General features: G+C 43.7%; 1 protein-coding gene across 2 annotated transcripts in view; it reads right to left on the bottom strand.

Moving 5' to 3' along the window:
• Positions 1–5350: 5350 nt before the first annotated feature.
• SH3BGR (SH3 domain binding glutamate rich protein) overlaps positions 5351–11582 on the bottom strand; it is a 63890-nt gene continuing 57658 nt past the window's right edge. For both annotated transcript variants that reach the window (XM_059392361.1, XM_059392362.1), the window contains exons 6-7: positions 8150–8288; positions 5351–5721 (exon numbers count right to left, since the gene is read on the bottom strand). In XM_059392361.1, the coding sequence (XP_059248344.1) occupies positions 8184–8288 (105 nt within the window). In that variant the 3' untranslated portion in view covers positions 5351–5721; positions 8150–8183. The remainder of the gene's footprint in view (positions 5722–8149; positions 8289–11582) is intronic.

Raw genomic sequence — 11582 nt, 5'->3', positions numbered from 1 at the left:
CTGCCTGTCAAATAAATAAATAAAATCTTTAAAAAAAAAAAAAAAAAGCCCAGAAATTAACCCCAGGAATTAGTTTAGAACTAAATTGTAAGACACCCAGTTGGTGTCAGAAAATTGGAGAACTGGGTGATGTTGGAAAAACAGCACAGCTGCATATGATTGCATAAAATAAGCCTCAAGGAAGTTGAAAAAAAGAGAAAAATCTACAACCAAGCGAAGAGTTTTTCAAACTGTTCTTTGTATTGGGTCTTCTCAGGGCGAATGTCCCTAAAACTAGACTCAGAGAGGCTCTCCTGCCATCTGACTTTTACACTGGAGATCCATTTGAACAGAGAGGTCCATGGCTTAAAAACATATTTGAAACCTACCGGTTCTTTTATAAGTCTGCTGGAAGTGATCCGTCTGGTTGGCCCATGCAGGTGAGGGAACAAGGGCTTGGCTATTTCCCAGAGTCCAGATTCCTCCTGGGCAGCATTTCCTACACCCAGCTGCACATCTAACCCTCCGAGGAGCTTCCAAAAATACTCCGGTGCCTTCTCCGTGGATCAAAGACACCGTCACAGTACAGAGTCCCCAGCGATTCTAGCCTGGTGGAGAGCCATCGCTTGGTGTACTCAGGAGCTATCCAGAACTCCCAGTCCCCTGCCTAAATACTTCACAAAGAACCTCTTCATACCAGCGAAATCCCTCGTAGCAACTCTGAGTCAGTCAAGCTGACCGGTTAGTGGATTTGACCTCACAGTGTCTAAATCCCCGAATCTAGTTAAAGGCTGGAGAATATCTCTACCCCTTAGAGAAAACTAAATTCAGGTTGTATTTCTCTGCTTTATTTTTGCAGAATCTGAAAAGAAATAAAACTATGAGTGTGAGGTTTTTAATAGGAGCTTTATTTCCCTCCCTAGATAATTTCTGTTTCCTTTCAGCCATAGACGAACGTTTTTTTATAAAAGAAACACAGAGAACTCTGATCTGCTACAAAACCAGCAAACTAGAATTCATGCCCTGGGACTAAAGCATATTTCGCCTCATTAAATCTTCCTCAACGAGGAGCCAGAAGGAACCATCCTTTCGGCTAAGAATACCGTGCGGAGCTCATTGCGACACCGGTGCATCTTTCAGTGGCCGGTGACAGCTAAGCCCTGGAGGAGATCTGAGTGTACCCTTCAGCATCAGCGAGCGGAGTGTACCCAAGGATGACCAGACTGGAAAAAGCAGATGACAATTTTACTTTTTTCTCTCTACAAACTAAGGCTTTGGATCGGAAGCCACCACCTAACTTCTAGAGCGCTCTGGGCTGACAGCACTCCCCTTCTGTCTGTAACCGGGGCTGCGGTGGGTGACACAGCAAGCAGCCCAAGAATCTGAGAATGAAGGGGATGGAGTTTCCCCCGTTGGTTCAACTAAGAAATCAGCATGTGTGGATCACAGCTGAGAAGTTCCAGACCCCTCCCTCCAGGGCCGGAACATCATGACCATGGCACTGAGTCTAAAAGCAGAACACGAGGACCATCGGGGTCCAGGGCAGGATGTGCTCTGAGGACAAGGCACGCACTGCACTGCCCAACGGGGAACAGCCCAGGGGGCACAGCCACAGTCAAGGACAGAGAGAACAGGGTTTGTGGGGAAGGCTGCTCCGGACCACGGGGCGGAACCCAGGTAGACCTCAGTCCCAGCCTGGCCATCTCTGGGCTGTGTGACCTTACAGGAGTACAGAACATCTGCCCTCACAGCTCCCTGCTGCCTCACTTTCCTAATCTGTCAAATGAGGGTGCTGTCCCCCTCATCAGATTACCATAGGGATTACGTGAAGCCCTTAATACAGAGCCTGACTCACTACAGGCACCCAACAAATGTTAGCGAATAAACACACGAGGAAACACAATAACCACAGCAGCCTGATTTTATTCCTAAAATCAGTTTGACTCGTGTGAGCGGGTGAGAAAGTGGGCACGCTCTGGTGCCAACAGACTGTCTGCTAGACATGAACCCGTCCAGCCAAGCTACTCCTTGACCCCATAGGCCCCTACCTGGCCAAGTTTTTCCCCATGTGTATCCTCCCGCCGAGAGCATCACAGTGCCTGCGAACAGTCCCCAGACTTCCAGCTCTGGAAAACAGCCCGACCTGCTGATATGTTTTCAAGATTTTACAACTCATTTTTCCTACTTCCAACAAAGTCCCTCCAAAGCAAACATAAAAAAGGAAAGTTGAAGCTCTTAGACAATCGTGAAAGGCATGCTTTCGTAAGGGCATGAGGGTATCTCCAAAGAGCTGGAAATACACGGGATTAGGACTGAAGGGCTAGAATGGGGAGGGACAAGCAGTGGCTTGGCTCACCGATCTAGACTCCTGGGAGGAGCTGTTTGGAGGCTGCAAGAAGATCCTGAACCTTTACCCAAAGTACCCATAGACAGTCGTTGGCTGAGTTTAGACTCCTTCCACGGAAGGCAAGGGTGTGAAATTCAAACAATCAATTACTGGTTTAATGGCACTTAAGAATGCACAATGTAAACAATGAATCTTGGAACACTGAAAAAATAAAATTTAAAAAAGTAAAAATAAAATAAAAACAATGCACAGTTTTTTGCCCAAGATACACTATCTTGGATAAAAGCATGATAAATGGTTGCACTAATTAATTGGCCAGTTGACATGCAGGGTTTCTGTCTGTTCTTCCTCTGTCCTGTTGGTGAATCCCTTCTGCCCGTCCTTCTGATTTCAAGAGTACCCCACCTTGCAGGAGAAGAAGGGGGCTCTGGGGGCAGCACGCTGGGTCCAGAAGCTTGTGTTCTATCACCACCTAATGGCCCTTCTCCATTATTGCAACTCACTAGGGTCACCAAGCAGAAGCATGCTTGCACAGGTAGGTGTCCTCCTGAAACTGTTTTGTAAAGGAAACATTTAAAATTTTTCCTCAAGGAACTCTGTAGGCAATACGTCTCATTCTCTTCATGCATCTCTCACCTTTAGCCTAGAAAACAAAGAACTCAAAAAGCCACACACCGCCTTTATTGCCCATGTGGGATGCGCAAATGGAGACTCCAACCCTAAGAAATGCGAGGAGACCCCAGATGGGAGAGGAGCAGAGGGCAGAGGAGAACAGTTCTTGCTCAAGGCTTAGAAAAAGTGTGCCTGGATTTTCGTGTAGTTGTTTTTCCACTTCAAAAAGCAAGGGCACCTGGGGGGCTCAGTCAGTGAAGCGTCTGCCTTCAGCTCAGACCATGATCCCAGCGTCCTAGGCTCCCTGCTCAGTGGGGATTCCGCTTCTCCCTCCCCCTCCCCCCTCGTGCTCTCTCTCTGTCTCTCCAATAAATAAGTAAAATCTTAAAAAAAAAAAAAAAAAAAAAAAAAAAAAAAAACAAATGAGAAACGTTACTTGAAATCTGGGCCTTCTGTAGACTGATAAACTCTCTTGTACCTCTATTAGTTTCAGATCATTAATTATTCCATTTTTCTCGTCTTTTCTTTTATCAGAATGACTTAGCTTATTCCCACGGGGTTTTCTTTTTAGTTTTTTTTTTTTTTTTTTACATATTCATAAAGCTGCTTGATTTCTAGAAATCTCCTATACTGCTGAATTATGAGGAGGTTTACAACCGCATTTAGATACTGCAAACTCCGTACCGGGAACTCAGCAGCCACAGAAGCCACGGAGGCCATGGAGTCGAGCCTGTAAGAAAGCCGGTGCTGTTTACTTGCATTTCAGACCTGAGTGGAGTCCGCATTGCAGGAATACTTTCAAGAGAAGGAAGTGAGAGTAAATAAAACTACACTCGTCCAATGTTAATTTTCTGATTATAGAAAGACAATATAAAAAAAAAAAGTAAGTAAGTGGTCACCATGTTCTCTTGCTTATTATTATCACAAATAGTTATTTTCATCTGAAAATACAAGAACCGGAGAAAAATTGGCATCCCACTAAATAAATCTATCTCCATATGACTCCACCACCAAAGGACTAAAATTCAGCCCAAGCGACAACAAAGAGCTTGAGGACTACCTATGACTGGAGTTGTTACTAAGTACACCCGCTCTTGAGACAAAACAACACTTAATGCAATAAAGTACAAAACAGAAATTAATTTTTGATTACATGCATTTTTTTTCCACTCTAGTCTCACCTCATGTTTAGCAAAGAAAGAAATGTTTTTCAGGCAGCCTTCTTCAACAATTGGGCACAAAATATCTTGATTCTCTCCAAAATGCCTCTTTTTGTTACTAGGGTAACAAGAAAAGAGCTGTTGCCGAGTTCCTCTGAGGCACATAACCTCTGCCACCATGCACACATTCCCAGGTGACACAAACAGGCTCAGCCACAAAATCGATGGGCAGACGGAGGAGGAGGTCAAGCTAATGGCCACCCCATGGGGAAATGCCATGATCACCCTTGAATAGGACCGCATCGAGGGGACAAGCTCTTCTGACAGAACGGAAGCAAAGCGTGCAGCAAGAGAAAGGCCAGGACTAGCGCAGACAGGAGAGAGGTGAGGCATGTCAACAAAATCTCATCAGGGAGGAAAAATCCCCATGATAGACTGGGATGGGGCGCTGGAGCAGAGAAACGCTTCCAGCCTACCTGGTGCACACGTCGTCGTCGGAGCTGGACCAGCTCCTGGTGAACTCCAGCAGCAGGAGGCACAACGACAGAATCGAGCTCTGCAGGTCCCAGCCGGGGGCTGCAAATCAATGAGAAGGAACAGAAGCAGCCACTCCTTCCGTGCAGAAACGTGCAAAGACAATGGGGTGCAAATCTACCTGTCCTCACCATCATCCCCACACGTGTGAATGGCAGACTTACATTTAAACAAGGTTTCAGAGAGAATGTGCACAGCTGTGGGGACGATACAAACTATGACGTAACAAGACAACCAGTGTCATTTGAAAACACGGACCAAATAACCAGGACAACCAAAAATGCCCATTCTGGTGCAGACAGAAAGGTTGTGTTAAGAACCTAGACTTGGCATGACTCTTAATCTCACAAAACAAACTAAGGTTACTGGGGGGAGGGGGTTTGGGAGAAGGGGGTGGGATTATGGACATTGGGGAGGGTATGTGCTTTGGTGAGTGCTGTGAAGTGTGTAAACCTGGTGATTCACAGACCTGTACCCCTGGGGATAAAAATATATGTTTATAAAAAATAAAAAATTAATTAAAAAAAAAAAGAACCTAGACTTGGCAACAGGCAGACTGAGTTCAAGAAGAACCACGTAGAGACTATAAATAAAGAAATTAATGTTCCACGGGACAAGAGATCTGCCATTAATCTTTATTTGTGTGATTGTTTTATGGAAAGCTCTTTATTTTCAAAGCTCTTTTCAACTAATTCTGAGACAAGGGGCAGAAGAAACATACAAAGAAATACTTTTATTACACCACAAAGAGAAGTTCTAAATTTTGAAATTATTTTTCAAAATTGTTTTTTTTTCTCCAGGGCATTAGTAAGAAGATCTATTCATGCAGAGCAAAAAAAAATTTAAAAAATTTTTAAGCAAAGACCAAGGATGTCAGGCACATGAAAGTATGCACGCGTTGTCTTCGCATGGAATTTCACGTTGCTAAGATTAGGTAGACATATCCGTGTACATCCAACCACATCAGGTGGTACAATCCTCAGTAAACCCAGTTGCACTGAGAGAGGTGGGCTAGCTTCACGCCAAAGCATTTTGTTGAGTTTGGTTTGTGGGCAGACAGTTGAAATACTGCTTCGTAGCTTAGGTTTTCTGAAAGAAACGGAAAAATACCAGGGAGAAGACTTCAGGAGAGAAAGCCAGTGTTTCCCACGATCGTCACTATGTCTCATGCTTTAGGGGGAAGTGTTCCCTTGGACACTATAAACCATTACTCATCATTTGCTTTCAAGTGCGAGGAAAGGAAAGGAAATTCTTTTCATGGAAAACCAGACCAGGTCGATATACCTTCTCTGTACTAACACATATCAAACGCCGTAAGGAGACATTGACTCATGTCTCTGATTACAGTTTCCCACTGATTTCAGAAGAATGCAGAGGACGAAGCCACGAGCTTAGTCCTGGGGAGGGAAGCCTTAATGGTCCACCCCTTAGCTGGAGGACAGTGTTGAGTAGCAGCCCTTGGAGAACTGTTTCATACTAGAGATCATTTCTCCGGGGCCTTAATTAAGCATCAATATCAGACACAGGAAATGAGAGCTCCTTCATCGTTCCATTCATAGCTGTGCCTGGCTTCTCCACATTCTCCCTAAAGTCAAATCTCTTCCAATAAAAAGCTCCATGAGTGAAGAGATGGGTTCGTGTCGGACACTGAAGGGGGCCTGCCCAGTTGCATGCATGACCGCGTTGCCATGCTGGATTCGGAAGGATGCTGAGTCTCTCGGGAGTCAGAGGTAGGACTTGGGGGCGGCGTCCCAGCCCCTCCGTCAGCATCAGGCACTCTGACCTGACAACACACCGCTATGGACGGATTCCGAACAAGGGAATCCGTGAAACAGGCAAATGCGCTTGCGCGCCGCAGCTGTGGTTGCCCTTTTTTTTCTTTTTCTTCTTTGAATCAGCCTACAGAAAGCCATCTGGCTACAAGAGGGATAGTCTGAGCTGTGGCACTTCATATTTGGTACGTACTTTTAATTACCACAGTAAAATTGCATAATTTTAAAAGAACCTTGTAAGCACAGCGAATAGAAATGGATTTAAACAGTACTTACAAGTTTTCACTTTGGGGGGCTTTTTGGTATAAGAATAAATAGTCAGGATATTTCCCTTCCCCAGCATTCTTCAGATAGAATTTCTAAAAGTAAACTTGCTCATTTTCTTTCTTTCAAAAAATATTTTCTCAGCCCATTCATTAGAAGTAAGAGCAGTGACACCGGTAAGATTACCAACAGGCTTCTCAACGGTAACAACAGAAGAAAATGTTTAAATTTTCTTAAATAAAAGAAATGGGATTGTTTCCAAAATGACAACCACTAGGCCTTCAAGGGGAGGTCTGTGTGTCCAGAAAGAAACCACCTGGGAAATGTCAAATGCTGGGCCAGATTTGGTGTGAAATCTCCATGATCTGATAACCATGGGCTACTCTCACCAGCTCCGAGATTTCCTAAAAATATATGAATTTTTTTTAATTCGTCTTGATTTTATTGTCATAGATTTCTGTTGGTGAAATTTTTTTATATTAACTTTTTATGTATAAGCATAAGAACAGCAAGGGGGGAGATGCAGACTAATCGAATTGGTCTTTGGTTCACAGGGTGGCCCTGTCCCTGAGCTAATATTGACAAAGCACCGGGGATTTCTTTTTCCTCCTCCCGCTGAGGCTTTGCCCACCCTTCATGCCACAGGCCCGGAGACGCACTGCAGACCTTACTGAACACCTGCTCTGTGCTTCAGCCCCTCCCTCCTCCTCTCCTTCCGCAGCCCCCTGATGTCCGCAGCCCCCAGATCTGCCTCACGTGTTTCCGTGGAGACCAGGAGACCAAATAAATTTCTAGTAAGGAAACGGGAAGAACTGTTCTAACTTAAATTTTAAACCCTTCTAGCATCAGAGCACACTTTAGACCTCACTGCCCAGAGAATAAACTGCTGCCACAAATCTGGTCACAAGGTTAAATAATATTAATAAGAACATAACACTTGCCTCGGTATTTGCTAAGTGTCTGGAATAGCCAGATATTTCTGTAGCGTCACTGGTCTTGACTTGTTTTCACACAGACAGTCTACTCTATGTAGCCCACAGTATCTGAGCATTTCTTCTAGGTCCTCAGTACCCACTATCATTAGAGAGTCTCATCATGTCATTAATATATTTACACAATTCCCACCAGACTGTTGAGAATTACCTGGCTATCCTACATCGTCGGAAGTTTTAAAATTACAAAGCAGCAAGCGTCCTGGTCGAAGACACCTAAAGTGATTTTCACGTGTTGCACGAGGTTTCCACGCGGGCCTTCTGGTGGATGTTTGATCAGGGAGATTCCTCCCGCTCCCTCGCCAGCAGCAGCATTTCCCTTCCCACAACAGCCTGCGCTGTGATTGTCCCAGGCTGTCATTTTACGGCCGCCACCATGAACCCTGACTGTCACTCCCCTGTAGCTCGGTGAGTATCTGGGCCGGGACGCGTCCGTGTACTAGGACGCCAGTAACAGCGCACTCTTCCACCCCAGGACGCCGTGCTTACCTGGAAAAGCTGAAGAAGTGAAGCATGAAGAGGCCTAAGAATCCTCTTCTTCCTCTCCGGCCTCTTCTCCTTCCTCAGCTTCCTCAGCTTCCTCTTCCTCTGCTTCCCCTTCTGCTCCGTCTCCCGTTACTTCTCCTGCCTTATTTAAACAAAAATTTCATTATTTGTGAGAAAGGTCACAGATAACTGAGGAAAGAAATGGAAACTCTCACACTAGAGATGAGGGCGTCCCACATCCCCGCCCAACACAGACACATCCATTACACACACAATATACACAACACACATCACACACAATACACAACACACCTCATACACACAACACACACAATATACATCTCACACACTATATACACAATACATCACACACAATACATACACACATCACACACACAACACACATCACACTCGCAACAAACACATGCACCGAACACATACATAGTATACACAGCATGCATCACACACACTAAACAACACATACACCTATCACACACACAACACACACATCACATACAACACACGTATCACATATATCACACACATAACACATGCAACATATCACACACACAACATACATCACACACAGTACACACACACACACGCACACACAGGCCCCACAATTTGGAATGGTGTTGCAGAGCACTACATTAATTCTAATGGGTATTCATGATTTCTCTTAAGCATGTAGTCTTTACTCATATTAACAGACTACTGTCATCAAATTACTTTAAAAATTTAGAAGTCTATTAGAAGAATAAAATACAAAAGGAATCTCAGCGAATAGAATTCTATCACAAAAGATGAAGCTTTTAAGTGTATAAGTCGGATATAGTTTGTTATAGGATTTTTTCAAGCCAAAGTCATCAGCAAACCTATGACACATAAGGTGAAATTACTTCCAAATTAATAGTACCTCCTATCTTTATATATAAAAATGGGATTTTTAAAAATGGAATCTTATCTAACAACAAATAAAATAATTATTGGAAAGATGTAATTTACAGATAATTTTAAAAATCATAGCATAGAATAGGCTATAAATAACCTTTAGGTCTAGGAAAAAAGATTAATTTGACAAAATGACATTAAAGCTAATGGAAGCAGATCGATACTTACCACCTTCCTGCCCCCAAAAACCATACACAAAATTCACGAATGAAAGTAGATTACAAAAGAGTATTCATCAAGACTTGTGTGTGTGTGTGTGTGTGTGTGTCACTAGTGGCTACCTCTGGTTAATGGGGCTGTAAACTATTTTTGTCTTCTTCTTTAATCTGCACTTTCTAAATTTTTATGAAGTCATGAACTATTTCTGGGGTGCCTGGATGGCTCAGTCAACTGAGCATGTGATTCTTGGTTTCAGCTCAATTCATGATCTCAGTGTCGTGAGATCAAGCCCCAAATATGACCGTGCTGGCTGTGGAGCCTGGTTAAGATTCTTTCCCTTTCCTTCTGTTCCTCCCTGCTCATCTAAAAATAAATAAATAATTTTTTTTTAAAGATCATGAACTATTTATTTGTTTTAAAGGATTTTATTTACCTATATATTTTAGAGAGCAAGAGAGGGAGAGCAGGTGCACGCACACAAGCAGGGGGAGGGGGAAGGAGAAATACAAGCAGATTCTGCCCCAAGCACAGAGCCCTTTGCAGGGCTCAACCTCATGACCCTGAGATCATGACCTGAGCGGAAATCAAGAGTCTGATGGTCAACTGAATGAGCCACCCGGGCACCCTGATCATGAACTATTTCTAATTTTAAAAAGCAACAATAGATTTTTTTTAGGGGAATTTCTTTTGACCTTCCAGACCCTCTTTAATGTTGATGACCTTCATCCACAAAGGACTTGATGAGACACTGAGATAATACGTTTGGTGATTTTTGGTAAATTATTCTCCCTACCCTTGAGTTCTCATCTTGATTGAGCTCTTTGATTAGCATTTTCAAACAATTCATCAAAAAACATCCATTCACAATATTCCAAAAACTCTGGGTTACAGTGAGAGTCACTGAACATCAGTCACATGAGGAAAAATCTGAGAACGTCCCTTCGGACCTGCCCTCAGAATCCACTAACATTCTCTCAGCTGATTCCACTACACACAGACACGATTCCATCCCTGCGAGGGTTTAAATTTAAAACTCCTCAACGCCCAGGTATCAGGCCACAGACTCAACAAGCAAGAATCTCAGTCTGCCTCTTTTGGACACGTAGCACATCGGCAGCAATATAAAAATCACATGCCGCCCTTGCAGGGCTAAATTAATGAAATTATCATTAAATGCCTTATAATGAAGTCTCTCCCCCAGTGCCAATGAGGAAGCAAACCAAAATTTCTCAAACAAGAGAAAGATCCTTCCTGGAAGCTTTCACGATTAAGAATTCGAACATTTCGGGGCGCCTGGGTGGCTCAGTGGGTTGAGCCGCTGCCTTCAGCTCGGGTCATGATCTCAGGGTCCTGGGATCGAGTCCCGCATCGGGCTCTCTGCTCAGCAGGGAGTCTGCTTCCCTCTCTCTCTCTCTGCCTGCCTCTCTGCCTACTTGTGATCTCTCTCTGTCAAATAAATAAATAAAATCTTTAAAAAAAAAAAAAGAATTCGAACATTTCAACAAGCAGGAAAAGAATGGTAAAGAAGAGGGTTCATCTGTAAAAAGGTTAAGCCGAGTTACAGACCTCCGTGGGTCTGGGGTCTCTTTCCCCCTTCTCATTTCCTGCAACCCATTTCAGTCACTGAAAGAAAATTAAGGTGCTGTTTGGTTTTTTTTTTACTAAACACAAGTTCTTAATATAAAACAAACATTATTGTCTTTGAAATTAGATGGACCTTTTATGAGGAGTTTTTGAAATTGGCTTCCCCCTGCCAATACCTCAGGTTACCTGGAACTTATATTCTCATCCAGTGATTCTGAGTTGATGGGGCGTGAGAAACACCTGAAGAGCTTGCTAACCCATAGTTTGCTAGGCTGCACCTCAGAGGTTCTGATTCAAGAGATCTGGGGCCAGGCCTGAAAATGTGCATTTGCAGAGGTTCCCAGGTGAGGCTGCTGCTGCTCTGGGAACCCCACTTTGAGAACCTCCACTGCGTTTCTATTCCCTCCCTTGAATCATGCTGATTGATGGCTAGAGCACAGTGAGCACTCACAAGCAGCAGGTTTGGCATTCATCTTCCAGGGAGGGTATGTTTCTTCCCACACTTGTGCATGTAAGTTAGAGTCATATTGTAATTACATCATTTAAATAAATATCATGGAAACCAATGAAATAGGAGCATGAAAGGCTTTTCTTTCTACATGAACTGAACAAAATGCTTTAGAAAGACCCAGTACTTATAAGTCACCTTAAAAACTCATCATCAAATGAGGTGCCCAAAAACTGGGACACCCAGGGAGGTCTCACAAGACCCAGACAGATTACACACCTGGCTTACTTTGTA

This window comes from Mustela nigripes, chromosome 2 (genome assembly GCF_022355385.1).
Source record: "Mustela nigripes isolate SB6536 chromosome 2, MUSNIG.SB6536, whole genome shotgun sequence".
NCBI classification, from domain to species: Eukaryota; Metazoa; Chordata; class Mammalia; order Carnivora; family Mustelidae; genus Mustela; species Mustela nigripes.
This window is presented reverse-complemented; position numbering and strand designations above follow the sequence as displayed.